At 36.7% G+C, this 20,666-nt stretch overlaps 1 protein-coding gene across 3 annotated transcripts; it reads left to right on the top strand.

Annotated features, from left to right (window-relative positions):
• Nucleotides 1-425: 425 nt before the first annotated feature.
• On the top strand, nucleotides 426-20,205 carry LOC124172006. Of its 3 annotated transcripts, none has more exons than XM_046551403.1 (7): nucleotides 426-836; nucleotides 951-1,088; nucleotides 3,467-3,634; nucleotides 8,802-8,921; nucleotides 11,498-11,623; nucleotides 13,150-13,222; nucleotides 19,537-20,205. In XM_046551403.1, exons 1-7 carry the CDS (start codon nucleotides 669-671, stop codon nucleotides 20,106-20,108), a joined length of 1,365 nt encoding a protein of 454 aa, XP_046407359.1. In that variant the 5' UTR covers nucleotides 426-668; the 3' UTR covers nucleotides 20,109-20,205. The 3 variants fall into 3 exon arrangements, with proteins under 3 accessions (XP_046407359.1, XP_046407358.1, XP_046407360.1); XM_046551402.1 differs by having other exon boundaries at nucleotides 11,492-11,623; XM_046551404.1 differs by lacking the exon at nucleotides 951-1,088 and having other exon boundaries at nucleotides 11,492-11,623.
• The last annotated feature ends 461 nt before the right edge of the window (nucleotides 20,206-20,666 follow it).

Here is a 20,666-nt window from a genome sequence, read left to right as displayed (position 1 = left end):
ATTGTTCGAAGACTAATTTATTTCCATTTCATAATATGTATGAAAATCTCAAATAAACTTCATCAATGATTCTTTTATTGATGGTGGAGTAACAAGTATTTGTTACTAAATGCGTAATAAGTAGCTCAAAAAGGAATAAGCCCAATGTGGCGGCCACATGGTTATTTCCAATTGTGTCAAAAAATGGATTCTAAACTTATTTATTCAATAATAAAAATAAATATTTTAAAAACAGCCATTCAACGGCTCATACAATTAAGCTCAAAGATATAATTTTATCCTGCGATTGCAAGTTTTCGTCATTTTTCGATGGTAGGCCTGTTGTATATGTGGTACTCTGGTGGTAGATCACGACACTAATGTACGAAATCTAATGTAACCTTTCCTTGCCTGTTCTGGTGTAAACTGCAAACTATGGTGTCAAAAGGCATGAAATTCCATAACAAATTTTCTGTCTTCCGTATCAATAAGATTTCTTCTTCAGGTCATATTTCAATGACAGCTTTTTTCTTCCGTTTTCCGTGAGTAGTCTAAAGTGTTTCCATTGCCGTACGTCATAGAAATGATAGTAATGCATTAGGCATTTGGAAATTTTTGAGCGTGGTTTGTGGATGATATCTTTGATGAAGAACTGATTTAAAGATTGTTTGAGTTGTTGCTGTGAAAACATGAGTGCTTTACCAGGGAATTATTCGGAGTCTTCTGAAAGGAGTTTCGAGGGCACGCAGTGCAGACTTTGCATGAAGAAAAATGATTATTTTTGCAACATTTTCACTTCAAACGTGGCTTGCAGAGTAACTGTGAAGGATGCCCTGCATGGTTTACTCGGTTTGGAAGTAAGTAGCACGATAACTGTTATCGATTTTTTATTTCATATTGATTTCTTTATTCCGTGTTATGAGTATAATTCCAGATTCTCTCAATGTAAAGCGTGTTGATTGCTATGTTAGGTTGCTGTGGGAGATGGCCTGCCTACCACCCTGTGCCCATTTTGTTTGAATAAGCTCACGGAATTCAGTGTTTTCAAAAAGATATGTTTAGAATCGGACGAAAAACTGAGAAAATTTTGTGGGAGTATTTACTTTAGGGTGAGTACCTACGTATTTTCTTTTTTGAAGACTGGTGCATGCATTGTTTTCCAGAACGTAAAGTTAGAGTCTTTTGTTTGTGCCGATAGCAGTGAGAAATCTAGGTAGATAATTGTATGCGGACTCAACTTATTGTAGTAGTTATTGGATAAAACTCAAAATTGTGATTGATTATTCACTTGATGCCACAACTTGAGAAATAGAGTATTTTATGACTGCTAGAAGGTGGTAAATTTAACTTTATTTTTAAAAGTACTTAAATCAGAGATAAAAAGTAAATGGAACATTTTATTGAATAATTGATAATAATAGGGAACCTTAAAGGCCGTCGTACAAGGTTGACGGAATAGTGAAACTAGCCCAGTTGCCCGGAGGCTGTGTTTCTGAATCTGTGACTCTATGCGAAGTGCTTTTTGCCTTGCAGTTGGTGTTTCAGTGGTAATACGTGAAGAGTTTTTGTTGCTCGGTTCAAATACTTGTTTGTTAAACAATCAGGCTAACAAAGTGGGGAATTCAAGTCGCAAATGATCTACTCAAAAGGCAATCTACCCTCGAAGCTATGACATAGTCCAGTATAAAATCCTCGCTTGGGTAAGCAGAGCATGTTAAAATATTCAAGAAAATCTCTTACATTTTTTCTGCTTTGCATGAGCTGTGATAGCTCTGTAGATTATTTTATTCATCCGTGGATATGCATAGGCTCTAATGGATGAAAAATATTATGTTTTACTTGAATTCTTGTTTATATTTCCATATGAATTCTTGAGGTGTAACTTATTTGCAATAACATACCTGCTAACGGTTATGACATTTATTTTCCATTCTCAAGGCATTTTTTATTAAAATGTGATAGGTAAAATAAATTTATAAGTGGCCCAGTGTTGAAAATTATTTTGATACTTTAACATCTAGTTGCAAAAAAGTACTAAAACGTTTTAAAAATCAAAATGTAATTTTTTTTTAAAGAAGAAAATGGATGTGAATAATCATTTATGTATCAATCCATTTATTTTGTTCGTCAGTTTCTTAGTTACAAAATTTATAATTTTACTTATATTTGTGTGCACCAATTTTGTGTAATTTCAGTACGCTATATTTGCTAGACCCATCTATATCGCTGCAGCAATTACAAGTTTTTTCTTTATGCTGGTAAAAAATAGTTTCTTTTTAATCTTGTAGTTTAAATTATATTCCGTTTTTTAAATTTTGGTGTTATGGATTTCCCTGGTTGTTTTTATGTTTGTTTAGCTAAGATGTGTAGTGGACTTAAAACATGTCTTATGTGTTAAATTACATTTTTTATTAATATAGATGATTATCCTATTTAATAGTCTTCACAGTTCTGGCTAGCCATAAGATATGCTCCATTTTGTCGGGGTTGGTGAGGAAGTTGTTTTGAGTAAAATTTGCGCTGGATATTCTCACTATTTTGATTTTTAAGTACCTAATTCTATAGTTTGGGGAATGGAATAGTTTTACATTTTTTAAATTGATTTAGTTATTCGTATTTTGAGTTTGAGGTCAGAAATTGCATATTTGATGATGCAATGAAATATTTGTTTGAGATTTTTTTCTGAAATATTTTCAACTTGCAGATTTCTTTGGTTAAGTACTATTTCTACTCAATTCAGAGCTCAAAAAGCATGCTAGCTGTATTTACTTTTTACTTTACTGAGTGATGAGGTTTGATAATTAAAAAATCTGCAGAATGAATATCTATCATCCACCAGACTATTGATGTGGAGCTGTTAGAATTCCTTAGGGTCTTCTTTATCTTTTTTGTCATGCTGCACACAATGCAGTGCATTGGCTGCTCAGGCAATGCTCTCTTGACCATTGTAATTGGTCCCAAGTATCTCTAACTGCTGCCCCATCTATGATGTTTTGTGATAATGGACATTTTCTTCTCCTGTTGTGCGCTTCCCTTCAACTCTCTCTTCCAAGATCAGACTGAGGATTTCATACCATTTTGCCTCAGAAAGTGGTCAACATATGAAGTTTACCTCTTCTGTCCCAGGTTTCATTTTTAAGTACGTATAAACAAGAGGTCAATATCAATAGAAATGGATCAAAAACATATTCCACATCAAAGATTCATATTTAAGACACCACTGCTGCAAACATTTATTTTCTGATTCCATGGCCCCAAGGATGTTAAAATAGGGCCAAGATGTGAGTCAGTACACCAAGTGTCTTCCTGCATAATTTGGTTTCAGTAGCTGTTTAGCTTTTGAGTTATTGATTAAAGGACACCTCTCAATTTTTATGCAATAGCTTAAATGACACATTAAAAATTCTGTTTCATCAAGGTTAGGAATATGCTTCCTTTGTTGACACTGAATGGGGTGAGTTGTTTGTAATTGTTACTCTCCCCACAGAGTGTCCAAGGAGAGGAGGCAGCTGTTGACAAGTTTGGATCTTCTGCTGACACAAAAGACTGCATTCAAGATGTGATAGAAGGCAACTCACATCTCATTCACTCAGTCCAAACTACTGAAATATACATTCCTGTGCTAGACTCCCATCAATCCAGAGCTAATATGTTGGTAAGCTATATTCTCATCCTCAAAGAAAACTGAGTTAAATGACCTTAATTTGTAGATATTAACTAGGTTGTATGACGAAATTACTTTTGCCCAGTGTAACTAGTCATTTCTATGCGAAGTCACCCACACTTATGTGACCATCAGTTGTACCACATGAGACAAAAAGTAACCACTCTAACCTATTTGCATATGACTCAATCTTATAACACTAATCTTCTGAGAGAAATGTCACACGTCTCATGGAGGGGCCTTGGTGGACTGCCACAATTCTCCTTAGAAGCGTATAATTTTCACTATATCAACTATATTGATGACCATGGATGTGACACAGCTCCCAATTATGTCATTCTATGATGCAGAATTTGCCTGAATTCCTATAGCCTGGAATATGCTGCTCTCTTGATACTAGTTTACATAACATGATATTTATAGGAACATATATCTATAGTCTTGAGCAAGTAATGCATGTAGTTAGTACAAATATATAGTCAGAACTTTGTCTTCAATGGCATGCCTTGATTTCCTCATTAGAAGAAATACATCACCACAGTAATTTTGCATTCATTGTTTAGTAACTCACTTCAGGAGACAATTTCATGGTGGATTTCTTGAAATTCTATCTATAAAAAATAGGTACACAGATAATAAGGATTTTACTGCACTCTATTTCAGATCTTGAGAAAATAATTATATCCCCTTTTGCCATCCTGTGGACATTTTTGAAAACCATTTACATATAATGCACTCATCGTCACTGGTCAACGATCCTCAGTTTGGCCTCATGCACTCTACACTAAATTCTCATATCAGCTAATCTTTTACTATAATGGATTACAAATGACATTATAAATCAAGCCTCTTCAGGATGGAATTTTGTATCCTTGGCATTGTCTCTTTGACTATCATGTTGCAAATACTCAGTGCATTGGTAGCATCCAAGCCACATTCTTATTATTGGTGTAAGGACTATAGTTCAAGGCTGATGATATCACAACTTTGATCCCAGCATACTTATGTTGTCTCACTGGTAACATGGGAATGTGTCATGTGACTTTCATGCATTCAACATTAATGTTGTGTACTATGTGCCATGAAGAATCATTCACATGTAGCTCAATGGCCTTTCATTGGTGAGTAAAGTTAAAAATATAATGATACATTGTATGTCATTTTCATTTGTACTGAATATTTCTTTCTAGGTTCACTAATATTTTAATTTTCCACCTCATATAATGTATATGATAGTTACATGTGTCTAACATAACCCTTGCTTTCTACCCACACTTTATTAATACTTACTTAGTCCTCATTAGTGATGCCTACCTAGTACTATTGTTTTCAAAAGCATGTACACACCCAGGAGTCAAGCTTAACTGATGGGGTGGTATAGGTAAAAACTTGTGAGGTTAGTATATTGACCTGTAAGCCACCAAGAGCTTAAAAGGAGAGAATAGGAAGCCACCGAAGCTGGAGTGAAACTCCAGGAGCATAAACCCCATTAGAATTAAGATTAGCATGTGGAGTACACTGAAATATTTCACACTCATGTTATGCCATCAGGGTGTTTTCTTACCGGATATGTGGCGAGGGTTTCTCTATATTTAGATTCATATTTGGACTGGCTATTTTATATCTACCATAAGTGTTCCCATTGCCGTGTCAGTCTATGCTGTGTGCAGTAGTTGTGGTAATGTTCTAGGAGGGTTTGAATCCAAAATTATCGTAAATTTTATTTTTAAAAGGAACAAACAGAATATCAACATAATCTTTGCAGATGACTCCAGAAAATGTAGTGCTGATTTTTTTTAATGTCTGAAGAATTTGAACCCTTAGACTGCGAGCATGTTTTCAAATGGCCTGTTTGCCTGCTGCAGGAAAAACGTTTTCCAACATGTGACCATTGCTTGACAATCTCTGCCAGTTTCCCAAATTTTTTTGCAAACTTTTTAGAGTCCAATTGCACTTTCTCTCTCCGTAGGGACTTCTAAGGGTGCTCAACTCTCCAAGGCCATCCCTCACAGCAGGGTGTGCCTCCCGGAATTCCCAATCCTCATGCCCACATAATATTGTTTCCTTTCCACTCCACACTGTTAATATGCCGTCGACAAGTGGAAAAATTTTCCTAATGGATACAATAGGACAAATGTCCCTTGGTAAGAAAGAGAGAAGGGTTGACTTGGGTTGTAAGGGCTCACTCCCTGCATGATGCTGGGTCAGGCTAGAGGGATGAATATTTCTTGGCTCACTCCTGCTCAAGCTGGTAGCTAAATTCAAGAACTCCCGCAGCTGAAGGGTTAACTAAAAGTAGCCTCTGAGGTAATCTGCATTACAAAACTTTAAAGATCAACTAGCTTAGGAGTGAAATGCAGAAAATAAACAAAAATTTCAAAAGATATTGTCTAGGGATAGCAATTAAATCAATGATATGAGCACTTCCGTTGTAATTCTTCAACCTAGAGCACAAGTATGGAAAAGAATAAACCGAAAGTCAGTCTACTAAATCTGACATCAACTTTAAAGTAGCTAATTGCTGTAGCATTGAAAACAGGAGGGCAAAAATCGATCATAAATTTCAGGATGCAGATGGGGTCATAGGAAAAGGGAATTGGCTTACAGAGGGTATATAAGCAACAATTAAGGTTTTTCTCCTGGATATAAAACTAATGGATTCAATAGGACAGGTGGCAGAGTTTTTATAGTAGCTTAATCACTTTTACTCAGCGCCACCCATGGAAAAACAAGCATTTAAATAGAGAGAGTGTGGTCTTCGATAAACAACAAAACAGAAGGAAAACAGAGTCAACTCCAATGCTGAATCAGTTCTCACATAATATTACATAATAAAGTAGTTGACAAGTCTATGAAAGGAAATAAATCGTTTATTAATTCTTTTAGTAGTGAGCCTTCTTAAGTTGATGCAGCTAATAAAAAATTATTGATGGTTTAAGTAATGATGGAATAATTTTTGCAACCTGTTTGCTCTTTTTATAGACCTCCAAACTCCATAGTTGATATTATTTATCAATAATAAAATATAATATCTGCATTAACTTTGAGAGACAGCAAAGGTGTATTAATGATGAAGGGAAATCGTAATCTACCATCTCTAAATTGGGATTCATACACTGCAATCCGAATTTAAATAATAGGGAAATAAGCATGATGCTACTTAACGCGCAAGCAATTCACTCAATCACACAAGTAGTTGACAGGTCTGTGAGAGGAAATAAAACATTAGGCCTCTAGGCAGTCAGCCTTCTTAATTTGATAAAACAAATCTATATTATTGACGTTTTAAGAGATCACATAGTAATTTTTGGAACCTTAAAAATGGGAGTAGACTCATTTGCAAAATGAAGAAGGAATATTAATTAATTTGATGAATGCTACTTCATTAAATTTGTCGAGAGGCTTAATTAACTGTACACTGACTTCGTAGCTAAAGCTTATAATAAAAAACATTGACGTTTCATGGAAATACTTTTGAAAAATTCTACGCCAACTAATCAACTAATATATTCTGTAAAAACTAAAATTGATTGTAAAAGTTTCACTGGTAGAACAATGATGTTATGTGGGTCCTTAAGAAACGGAGGCAATTGTACAACCTACTGAAAAGTTCCTATATAACTATTATGGATGAACTAGGCAAAATTGTTCATCATATACATAATTGATCTATGGGGCTATTTTTCTTGCCGAGGTTGTCTCACTTCCCCATGAATGGACTGTGGATAGTTTCAACAAAAAAGTGACAGATAATGGGAAGGGTCTGGCTTTATGATAACCTCAAACCTATCATGGAGGATACGTGTCAGAAATATTGGTGGCTGGATCCTGAAGAAGTGAGAATGAGTCAAGCATTTAGTGAGGGTATATTTCGATGTTAAAGTGCTTTAGTTTATATAGCCTCGCTTCAAGGCTCCGAACATTAGCTGCAGGTACAATGTGTCGTGGGCTAGTCTTCCTCCCTCATTTCAAGGGAAAATTCATGTGAGGCTTGATACGTGGAACCTCTGATACGTTGCTTAATACTTTACACATTATACCACTGAAAAGATAATATGCTGAAGGAGTCTCAATGCCCATTATGTTCACTGTGTTTGCAGATTTCCCGACTAGAGTGAACTCCATCAAAGGTGAGTCGTGGACAAATCACACTTCAGAGAATATGTGCAGCTGGATCTTCTGCTCATCCTCATAATGCAATGAATGTGATTATTTCCCCGGCTTTAGGGGCATAGAGCTTTTGAAATTTCCAGTTGTGTGAGAGTATTATTTGGGCAAAATTTGGGAAGACATGTCAATGACATCCTCAATTGTCCACTTTCAGACACCAATGAGCTGTGCGTTAATATTTTCTGCCATTGTACATATTACACTTCAGAAAATTTTGTTATTCATTCCATTCAATTATATGATGTGGTAGTAATACCTATTACCTTTCTGCTGTGTTTCGAAACATTTTAAAATTGTTCATATGAGCTAGTCTCCCTTAATATGCATTAAAATGTAAAATAATTGGTAATGATCAGCAGAAAAAATTTGGCTGCCATGTTATGTAGGATGTAGGGCTTGTTCAGGTGCCCTAGTTCATGTTGGGTCCATTTAGTTAAAAATTGACCGTATGTATGGTTTTTTATGGCACATTTTTGGCAAGATAGATTTATGTTGGTGCTGATGACGTATCAATGGTCAGTTGATCCTTTAATGTCGACTGAGCATATGGCCTTATTCTAAGATAAACTTAAAGGAATGGTAAGAATAGTTTCATCTTTGTTGATCGATAAAATTCAGGACTTTTAAGTCCTCTACGTTGAAACGATCAAGTTGAAGGGCAGGCATATATCTAGAGCCTAATACAAGACCTAGATGGGGGAAAGCCAACCAGTTGGGATGCAAACCTGAAACCTCTGGGTTGGAAAGTGAAGACTTTTACCGCTTCTGCTCTGGTTAGCAAATGCTGAAGCATTCCACACCAAGGTGTGCTGAATAAACTAGTCATGTGAACCATTTAATAGTAGTAGGTCACTAAAATCTTACACAAACATGCTTTTGGCTTTCATGTAAATGAGATTTTATTGTTATTATTAATGAACATCAGCATTATTATTGTCATGTATTATCCTTTTGCCTTCTTTGATTGACACTCAGCATTGTTTTCTAGTTTAATCTAAAAGAGGAGGACGAAGACCGTCTCAGCGGAGGTAATTATTCTGTGATGCACACAACAGATCCAGCCATAACATCAACTGATGTCTCAGACCCATTGGCAATGGATGACTGGGTGAGTGTACTTTTCCTTTGTTAAGTGCAGTTTTGCTACTACATAACTTCAGTCCTCCATGGAATATTCCAATATCACTGAAGACTGATTCAAGCGATCATTATTCATCATTTTTGATTGATCACATCAGCGATCACTCTTGTTTGTTGAATACAGTGATGGCTCTGAAGTGAGCGTCGAGCAAAATTTTTTTTCGATAACCTTTATTCTGTGGATTCCCATCACTTTTTCCATCACGCAGTTGTTTTCTCTGCTGCTTAAGCCTCATATCAGCCATTCGGAACACATACTCGTATGGAGAGATTTCAGCACTGCGTTTGACAAACAATGGTATGTCATATACTATAAAAACGGTGAATTTTGTCTTGAAACCTGAAAAATCTCACAAACTTGTTTGTAGAACTACAATTGGGGGATCAAAAGAGAAATCTATGCGTGGATTTTATTTCAAGGTCAGTCATGCATTTATCTGCGCACATATTCGAAGTAGAAGTAATGGCCCATGTGCCATGAAATCACAAGGCTTCACCGAATCTGGAAGGCCAGTAAGGAAGGTGTTCATTAATCCTGGTGAAATTTCAGACACTTCTTAACTTCCCTGCTATGCTGCTCTCTCTATTTTCTCACTCACAATCTTAAGCAAGCACTGTATTTTTCTAACTATAGGTCATGTCGTAAGAGATAACACTGATATTGCTGCATTTGCATTCACTGAATCTTGCGTTTCTTAAACTTTTAGTTACTGTGAGGCCCGTGATTTTCACTTGATCAGTGTTCCCGCCTAAAATGGTGAATCAACTGACCATGAATTTGACAACATTTAGACCATGAATGTCTGGAAAAAAACTGAATTTTATTATTTAGTTAGAGTGGGAACCCTGTGTGTCGTTCTTGAAGAAGATATTCAAAATGAGTTATTAATTGTACTGAACAGGTTGGGGGCACACAGCTTCTCTGATTACTCACCTTTGATCACTGAACAGGTGAGGGCTCTGACTCTTCCCACTTTTGTGAACATAGATATATGTACGATGCTCACTTCTGATCAACACAAACCAGAAGGAAGGAGCATCATTGCTACTAAACAATCGTAAGATTGGTTGGATGCAGCTCTCCTATCTGCTAGACATTTTTTAGCCCACATATTTCTTCTCTTTTACATCCTTGAAGACCTGGGCTATGAAACTCATTCAATGCCGCTCCTTGCCCTTCTTTCCTTCCACCTGTCCTTTTACAATTGTTTTCATCTCACTGTTATGTGTCATAATGTAGCCAACTAAGCCGTTCCATCTTTTTTTTAAGGGTTTTTGGAAAAATTATCTTTTCTCTCTCTCTCACTCTCTCTCTCTCCTAGCTTTTCCTTGTTACGTACATGGTCGATCCCCTTTGACCTTGTCATTCTTTGGTAGTAATGCATTTGAAATGCTTTCTCCTTTAGACTTCTCTGCTGCTGTCAATGTCCAAGCTTCGCTTCCATAAAGAGACATACTCCATATGGAAGGAAAGCAAGTGACATTCATGTTGCTTATTGTAGTAATTGGTACTCTCACACTCAGTGCTCGTGAAGTGATGATCAACTGATCACCGAGTATAGTGTGGCTAACTACACCAAATCATTTGAGTCATGATTCTTTGGTGAAATCGTACAAAATGAACAAAAGCATTCATTATGAATGATAAATTTGAAATGAAATTTGCTTGTGTTGGCTGTGGTTGGTTGCATTTCTACAAAATCAATTGATCATGCAGTTTCTAGTCGTATCTTCCAAAGAAAATTTATTCCCAAAAAAGAATTAATGTAAGGCATATATTTATTATATCAGATTTGGATATTGTGTGAACTGTGTAGAGGAAATTATGAAGGGGACTCAGGATTTGTCCTTTACCATTTTTGAAAAGAGTATTGGATGTTGGTAGACCAGGTTGGTTGTTGAGATGGATAATTATTTTTTCCATCTGCTGATTTTGATGGAGCTTGTTGTATGTATACATTTATTACAGTATACAACTCAAATATGAGGGGAAATGAAAAACTCGTTGCATCTCACAACAGGACAGTCTGATTCAATAATTCATTCATTTTTGCAGCATGCTGCAAATGGAACAACATTGACCTACCGATATGTAAATCATCATCACTCTTCATCTAGCTAATGAAATCCACAGAATACATATAGTTTTTGCATGAGCAGAAGTTAAGTCAATGTAATCAGTGGCAAAAACATCTTAAATCAATTCAAATTACACCCAAGTTTCAGTCACACGTTCCAGCATTAGACTAATAGTCATTCACATGTAAGTAGTGATTTCTTAATTGATACTAATCCTACCATTTTTTTGATAAGATGAGTGTTTTTTTCAAAAACTATGGTAGATTATTGTACAATTTAGTGCATAAAAATGTTACACTTAAGCTGTTTACATGTTAATACTACAAAAGTGAATTATGGTTGGTATGTACATATATATGCTATTAATAAGAACCATAATTTTTTTGGCAAACTCACGAAGCTGTTTCTATATTTCTGTCCCCCTGTCTTTAATGATGCTGATTATGGACTCAAATGCAGACACAGGCGTCAACATCTTCCCAAGGTGAAGTGGTGGATTCTAATGGCAAAGAAACCATTGTAATAGACCTTGACTCTTTGCTGGTTGTAGCCAAGAGAGAACTATCTTCCAATGAGACTGATATCACTGAGGTATGCATGAAATTCTCATTCAATTAAATTAATGGATGAAAGTGATATTTGGAGGTAATGCTGAAATTCAAGTTCTGTAAACATGGGCTACTTGATCCCAGATTTCGAAACCTTAATCATTATTTTCAAAGTTGGGCACAAGGTTTTGTAACCGATGCCACTTGGCATGGTTTATGGGTAACTTAAAATCGGTGTTGACGAGGGAAAAAGAGCTGATGCAATGTGTTGACTGAGTATGTTTGTGGGCATAGTGAATCATGAATGGGCTCAATTATAAAGTGTTTCACCCTCCCCCCACGACTCCCTGCATTCCTGATTCCTGTTTTTTTTTGTGTTTTGTACGTGACCAGTGAAATGTCCACATTTTCCCCAACCCCTCCCTCCAAACAGCACCTATTAGCAGGGGATAGAGGGTGACAGAATCTATACCCCCTCACTCTACAAAATGAGGACATGCTTTGGCAAACCCCCCTCCCCGTAGTGAGGTTTCTAAGAAAGCCTGCTTCATTCCTGGTTTCCCCCACCTGCCTCATCCCCAAAAATCTAAACCTTTCTGGGTTATAACATATGGACGAATTTCAGCTCATGGAGACACATGGACCTTGGCTTCATTTTATTGCCAAAGGCTATGCTGGTCAGCTGAAGGTGTCATGCCTGTCATGTGGAGGAGAGTTAGAGAGAGAAGAGAATCTTGGAGGTTAGACTGAAAAGTGATGAGTGGCAAAGTAGAGGAAATAGGAGAACAGAATGGTAGATTTCCCATGCCAAGAGGAATAAGATCAACCCACAACGCCTTGAATTAAATATTCTCTCAGCCCATGATGAAAGAAGATGCAGCGACCCCGACAGCAGCCAGCGAAGGAGGTCATCCCCATGAATGAATGAGAGCCAATAAGTTAAACAGCTATCCCACATTACATCCCTCCCATAGGCGCCAACTCCATGGGGCTTGAGAGGGCCCGACCCCCCTCAAAAATCCGTTATGGGTGTGAGGAAAAAATGTGTCAGGCTTGTCGATTTTATCCGGAGTGTCCAGATACCAAGATTGGAGTTCTAAGGATTCTAATGTTGATCATATGACTCTTTATAATCCTTAAAAAACATAAAACTCTCTACTTAGAAAATTTCCTGGGGCAAGATCCCTGGTTTGGCCCCCCTATATTTTTTGTGAGTCTGCATCCCTGATCCCCCCCAAGTTAAGAAGATTCATGAAGAAGTACTCTATATCCCCCAGTCAAGAATAGAAGTACTAACTGTGAAGAAATCCTGTTGCCCCAAAATAATTGTCCCTCGCCTAATTTATTCTTTTTACCCTCTTGTTTTCCCTGTGAGGGGTGCATATTTTAGTATTTAGGATAGAAGGGAATAATTAGATATTGTTTGTGATTAATGTTGGTGTTGTCACTTCATATTTTTTTGTTCTCATGCCAGAGATTCATTAGAAGTGAAGATTATTGTTTCATTATTTTAAATAATTTTAGAGATGTCAGTTGTTGTTGGTAAATGTGAAATCTGCTTACTTTCAGCCTTCTCGTATGGAGAGTGGGGAGCTGATTCAAAATCGCGCAATGGCCATGGAGTCTATGACGGAGGCAGTGGGTGAGTGCTCTTCAGTGTTTGAAAATGACTTTCTATTGAAAACACTTGTAACTAATTCTGACAAGGGAATATTAAAAAACTGAATCTCAGAATCCAATCAAATTTTGCAAATCTCACATGGATTTTTTTTATGCATTTTTCTATTGCTTATGTTATATAGGCCTGTTATTCTTCAATATTACCATAAAGTTAACAGAATTTTTTTTATGTGTTCCTGGACCCCAAATCCTTGGTGTTACAACCAGGCACCTTAACCCAATACTCCCCAGACTGTATGTAGAACTTTCAACTTTAATTTTTTTCTATTTCCCAGTTTATTTAGGCCGAATCAAGATGAATTCGCATGAAACATTATTATATTAATCATGATAAATGATTTACATAATGTTGCGTTTATGCAGCGCTGGGAAAACTACATTAATATAAATGAACAATCAAATATTCTAACTTAGGTTGCTTCTTTTATTTTTTGCCTTCACTTATGATTAAATGTGTGAAAACATTCTGCGTGAAGATAAACATTGCACTATAAACTCCCAAAAGTTGTCCATTATTTGCACAATTTAGGTTTCTACTGGGACTTATCAGTATTCCTTTGGATGAAATGCCCTATTTTGTATTGACGGACATGCTTGGGTATGTCATTTTTCCTAGGGCATCCCACGTATGCGCACCGCTTTTTATGCCAATTGTTACCAGTCTTTGTATTGGAAAGTACTTCTTGCCTCAATACAATTTTTTGATCTCAGACTGGAAGTCTGAGGATTGCTTTGCCCATGACCATGATGTAAAATCGCCACACATTCACCATTGCACAAGAGAGCCCATTTATAAATAGAGGCTACCACCATTTTTTCCCCTAATCTGGATAGGGTAACATGCTGCAGAATTATCATGTATTTCTACCCCTCCCATTTCCTGATTGTAATCGTTAATGACATTTGGTTGTGGAATTTGTTCTCTTTTCTTCTGCCTCCGGTTATACCTTTTCGTCCTTACTATTGGTTCAATATTCCAGTAGTTTGATGCAACGGTGACGACAAAATTATCATGCCATCGAACCAAGAGAATATCTTTTCACTTGTCAAATGGAAACCCTCAAATTCCTTTTTGGTTTTTTTCCAAATCTCTCGAAGACATAACAGCACAGTTTCCCATTCGTTTTTCTCCTTCTGTTCTTACTGCAAAATTATCCTTATCACTTTGAGTTGCCAACAGAATGTAATTGGTGAAGAAACTATAAAAATACATGGTTAGATGTTTTGGAGACTTACAAAAATTCAACAAATATAGAACAGTGATATGGGAAAAAACTGATAGAAATGGCCTGTAGATGAGGCTAGACACCACAATTTACCACCAAATCTAATTGGTTTCCTGCAGTTGAGCATTTTAGCTTAGTGTTGCCCGAAATGTGGAACCATTTGCTCATCAATGGAAAAATTTGTTCGAAAAATTCCACACTGAATGCAATTTTAATTTAGTCTACTGAGAAAAGGCCTGAATTTTTCACTTTTGTCAATTTGAGAATCATCGGAGAGATGCAGATATTTTTGAATGTTATGAAATCTTTTCCGTATCATACATCACCTCACTATTAGGACAGACATGCCCTCTTGATTTGTCATGTACTAGTTAGTGAGCAGTAATGGATTGCACCTCGACAGTATTAGTATCCCAATGAATTTATTTTAAATCTGCCATTCTCAGAGTAAAAATATGGTTATTTTTCTCTCTAGCATACTCATTTGAATGTTTCAAAAATAATTCAAGTGATTCTTCACTGATAAATAAGTGAATGATTTCAATTGCTGAATGGCATGCATACTGAGTAATGAGTGTTTCTGTTGCTTTACTCTTAAAGACATTTGGGGCTCGAATGGAAGTTACTCTTAATTTTTGACTTTAGGATACCGGTTTGCTTTCTGTATCTTTTACCTGGATGTTTGTGTTAACTTGATGATTGATCTTTAGATTCTACTGGTTTCAACTGTGGCTTGCCTTGAAGCAGGTTTGAATGTATTTTAAAAGCATCCTAAGGCAGAGGAATATCACCATCATTTATGACTATATTCTTCTTCGGTGAGTTCACATATTTTAAGTACAACCGCATTACTTCCCTCCCTAAGTACTAGCACTGCAGCCACTATTTCATCAGCCGTGATGTACCCTTGAAATCATCCATATCTTTAATACTGTAATCTTTATTGGACTTGCTAAGCTTAGAAAATATTATACCCTACTTGTCATGTTAATTAATATTCTTCAGTTACCATCTTCGCATTTCTTCCAAGGTTTACTTCTGAGGCGTAAAATTTTCCTCACTTTTTCATCTGGATGAATTTTGTGACAACAAACCAACCAAAAAATATTGAAATATTATTAATATGATTACTGAGAGAGTGATAAAGAGGCAATTCAGAGGACGATTTAACTGATATCTACCCAATTGAACGCTGATTCTTAGAATTAACCATCTAAGCGCGGGAAGAAGGAATGGCAAGCACTGAGAAAAATGCGGTAAAAAGGTTCGACCACAGCAACACTACACCTTCTGAAGATACGTCTCTTTTGGGTAATAAACCGCTCCACCGGGTCCATTGTTCTCGGACGACAGTTTCGCCGGCGTTACAGTCGGCTTCTTCAGGTCAGTGAAGTGAAGCCGACTGTAACGCCGGCGAAACTGTCGTCCGAGAACAATGGACCCACGCGGTGTATTACCCGAAAGAGACGTATCTTCATACTCATCGACCCGCGGAAGCCTGCATAAGGAACTACACCTTCTGTCATACTCCTGCTTCAACTTATATGTTTATAAACCTGTCATTCTATCGTCTCTAAAATTGAATGCATGAAAAGCTGATTGAATGTCAACTAAGTAACATTTCCAGCGAATGATTTTGTTGTGTACCGGTTCCACGTAGGTGCGCAACAATTTTGCTGAACTAAGTGATGAAGTGTTGAATCTAAAATGTGTAGACATGACCATAAGGAATTCCCAATGACATTCTCCCATTGCTTTGTTTACTCACAACCTCTGAATACCACACAGAATACAGGGATTGAATTTCGAAATGCTCTTAAATTATTTACCGAGATTTGGACGTGGATGACCAGTACACTACCTGACCACTCCTGGAAATTCTTTGTTTGCTAAGTTCAGGATAGTACTCGAACAAGCGGAGAAAAAATTCCTTCCGCTGCCGTACCCCGCCGTGAATGATGCGAGTATTCCGTCAAAAATACAGGGCAGTCGTTGCATTCAATCCATGCATGTAATGTGGATTAAACCAGCAGTGCAGTGCACCGTCTGTCGGATGGGACAGTAAACTTTTGCCCCCTTGGCGCCATTCCTTAAGGGTTGCATAATGCCGACGCCGGGTTTCTGCCCACTTTTCATTCTGTTAATTACCCCAAGCTGATCCATTTCCATTTCCCATTTAAATCATAATCCATCTATGGGGTGGATTTCCTTCCCATTTATTAACTTGAATGTCATTATTCCGTCCCCACCCCTACAGAAGTCAATTTACACTCGGAATATCCTAATATACCTAGAGAGAACAAATAAAAACAAAATCGTCATTAGAAACGTTATTATATAGCCCTTGCTTCATTTCCTACCCTTTTCAGCACGTTATTATTGAGAAAAATTAATAAAAAATATTTTTATTGAGGTAAATAAGATAAGAAAACAAAAGGAGAGGATCGAACTCCAAATTCCTACTTTAGCATTCGACCACCCAGCCACCAATGTCCAGAAGAAAGTGATAGGAAACACGTATATCCGACGTAGACTCATCTTTTTTACGATTTTCAATGGCTTTTTTCATGAAAAATTACGAGAGGTGCGCTGTTTTCCTTCGGCATCTAGAATTGATAGCCATGATCTGTCAAATCGGAAAATTTGAGCTCAGTCGGCCACCCGAAGATCGTGTATTTTCCTTGTGAGAGAAAAAGTTGCTCAGTTAATCTTAAGGATATATCATTTAAAATTTGTAGTACATCAATGCTTTGAAAAAGGTAATTTTCAAATTTAAAAAAATATAAATAATTTTATGAAACTTTTGACAAAAAACAGTAAACTTTAGGATATTTCAAAATGTCAGTAAACCGAAGAAAATATTATGCTGAAGTGTAGGATATTTCTAAGAACTAAGATTCCATAATTTTGCATATACGCAACATTGAGTTAACCGCTTGGTAATGGGTTTACCGCTGTACTAACGCTCATTTTCTGCAGAGTGGCTCCTATGCATGAATACATTTGACCTGTTAATGTTTAACTGCATTTCAGATTTAACTATTTGGTTATAAAACCCAAAGGAATCTCATTCAAGGACAGCTCCCAATGGACTGTATAACGCAAGAAAATTCTATTGAATTCTGACACCCGATTGGTGGACACTCCCCTTTGAAGGATGTTGCATCATAATTTCTCAACCATGTAACCTTTCTTTAGTTTATGTTAATAGTTCTACTGAAGAATTTAATCAGGTTGGCTAATGTCTAGCAAAATTTTCGCCATGCTTGAATGATATAAACCAATATTTGTAGCCATATGCATTCATATGGGAATTCCAGCATACCTTACCTAACAATTTAGCCTTTGAGACTCATTAATTGAAAACAATTCCCAATAAATCAGTGGTGAAGAATACTTAGCGTATGATTCCAATTCCTATTTCAATTATTGCGCACATAGACATAAAAAACATGTAATTTGTTGAAATGAGTGAAAATAGTGTAGTCCAGTTATGGCTTACTGGTACAATTTGGCTTTGATACACACCCCATCCAATTCACTGTTTTGCGATCTTGGCAACTGTGCTTTACTAGGCCTAACAGTTAATCATGGAAGAAGGGAAATTTGGTGAAAATCTGATTTGGTTAAAAAAGACTAAACCCAATACCTTTTGTGCAGAAGGTTTTCTTTTGCAGAGTAATGACACAGGGTGACCACACTATGCTTACTTATTCTCGTTAGCTAAGACTTCAACACTTAGCTTTACTCAAAATTTTTAAAGGTGGTACAGCGAAGTAGAGGGCATCACCATCATTCAGGGTGGATACGAAAAGTTTGAATTATTTGTATGGTAATATAACGTATAACTGCTAGGTTTATTTTTTTCAATAAGATGCTCTAGTGGTACTTAGTACATTGATTCACATTTTATATACTTTGAGTGTTATGAAAATTCATTCTGGACAAGAATTGAAAGTGAGGAATTGTAATAGACATTCTCAAAGAGTCACTCATGAATCAGGCTTTACTGTGATTGCTTACAAGACTTAATCTCTAGTCAATTCAATCTGGAATACATGATCCGCTAGTGAAACCGGAAGATGTTAGGTGGCCCTAGGATGGAGTTGGGAAGTAGTGTGGGGGAAGGCTACTGATGAGTTACGAATTGTATAGTTTTTTCAATGCAGTTCCTCTTTGCATGGAAAGCCTTTTATTAACATTGTGGTAGTATTGTGCATTTTGTCTTAACATTCTATCTAACTAGTCTGTTCATATTGCTTTTTATCTGATGAAGGGCAATATCCGCGGATATTTTGATATGAGGCATTGGATCATACCATCCTTAATGTTAACCTATGTATGAGATCATTTATACACCATGCCTTTGTACTTTAAATATTTTTTATAATATTGCAAGGTATAGTGGTTGCAAAAGTTTCTTCTGACAAGTGCGAGTCGCCCCAAAGAAAATGTGGTGTTCACTTAATGCTTTTGTTGTGGTTGGTTATCCAATACAAAAATTTCTTTTTTAATAATTGTTGTTCTTGAAGATAATTTCATATAGTAAACCATTTATTTTTGGCCATCTATTTTCCCCCAATGATTAATTAAGCTGGAAATGATTTGTTTGTGAGCCTCAATTACCTTATGGCCTCTGTTGTTAATGTGACTTTGTATTTTGCATATTTTAAGCCTTGCAATTCGAGGAAGTTTTTTTGTTTGATAATAATGATAATTTTTCAATTAAATGTTATGTGTATGCATGCCATAGGTAAATCGAGTTTATGATTACTTCTGTTCATGTAAAATTGCACTGAGTTGTTTTCTGGAGTAGATACTAGAGGTTAACATGCCAAACTTGGCACATTTTCTCTGAGGAGAAGTACCACTCAATTTGTGAAGAATCATTTGGAAACCACCTTAAAAATAAACTTACGCCTTGAAAGCATCTAACCTAAAGGTCAGTCAAAGAGGCTACCTTGATATCTGTCTAATGGCTGTTATAAATAAGGGCAAAGAGTTACAGATTTCATCTCTTACTTATTTTTAATGTGAAATTCTTTTCTAGAGCTCCCTGCTCCTGAAAGAGCCTCAGCCTTTTTTGCACTCCTTGAACCAAAAATTGGAGCATCACGTTCAAGGAAAGGAAAGAAGGTGAAGGAAGAAACTTTGTCAATCGGAAAAGATATGCCCCTCAAAAGTCTTGCTTCAAAAAGGGAGACTGTTAGTTCTAGCCAGCCCACCTCCTCCAAGAGTTTAAATCATCTGTTATGTAAAAGACAAGTGGTGGGGCAAAAGGGAAATAAGATTCTTAAGGAAAACTTCGGAGGAACTAGGCAGAAGAGAAATGTGAGTCAAGCGAGGACAAGGTTCATTATAGATGGGAAATCATGCACAGGTAGTCGAAACATAGCTAAGAAGTCATATTCCTGTCATGGATATGAAAATCTTTCTCTCAAAAGAGTGACCTTTTCCGTCACATTCGGACTAATACAAAGGAAAAACCTTATTCGTGCAATGATTGTGACAAGTCTTTCTCTCAAAAGAGTGACCTCATCCGTCACATTCGGTGTCATACAAAGGAGAAAACTTATTCGTGCAATGAATGTGACAAGTCTTTCTCTCGAAAGGACAACTTAGTATGTCACAGTCGGACTCATGCGAAGGGGAAACCTTATCCATGCAATGAATGTGGTAAGTCTTTCTCTACAAAGGGAAGCCTTGTCATCCACATTCGGACTCATACGAAGGAAACACCATTTTCATGCAATGAATGTGGAAAGTCTTTCTCTATTAAGGGCAACCTTGTCCGTCACATTCGGACTCATACGAAAGAAAGACCTTATCCATGCAATGAATGTGATAAGTCTTTTTCTCAAAAGAGTGACCTCGTCAGTCACATTCGAAGTCATACGAAGGAAAAACCGTATTCATGCAATGAATGCGAAAAGTCTTTCTCTCTAAGGTGCAACCTTGTCCATCACATTCGGACTCATACAAATGAGAAACCTTTTCCATGCAATGAATGTGGAATGTCTTTCTCTCTAAAGGGCAACCTTGTCCATCACATTCGGACTCATACGAAGGAAAAACCTTATTCATGCAATGAATGTGATAAGTCTTTCTCTCTAAAGAGCACCCTTGTCAATCACATGTGGACTCATACGAAGGAAAAACCTTATCCATGCAAGGAATGTG

Source organism: Ischnura elegans (genome assembly GCF_921293095.1).
Source record: "Ischnura elegans chromosome 13 unlocalized genomic scaffold, ioIscEleg1.1 SUPER_13_unloc_1, whole genome shotgun sequence".
In the NCBI taxonomy this organism is placed as follows: Eukaryota; Metazoa; Arthropoda; class Insecta; order Odonata; family Coenagrionidae; genus Ischnura; species Ischnura elegans.
This window is presented reverse-complemented; position numbering and strand designations above follow the sequence as displayed.

Bases quoted from the DNA above. Each gene is read 5' to 3' on its own strand.
- LOC124172006 (XM_046551402.1), top strand. From the start codon at position 669: ATGAGTGCTTTACCAGGGAATTATTCGGAGTCTTCTGAAAGGAGTTTC. The intron at 837-950 runs GTAAGTAGCACG...TTGCTATGTTAG, and splicing joins ATGGTTTACTCGGTTTGGAA to GTTGCTGTGGGAGATGGCCT. The intron at 11,624-13,149 runs GTATGCATGAAA...GCTTACTTTCAG, and splicing joins ATGAGACTGATATCACTGAG to CCTTCTCGTATGGAGAGTGG.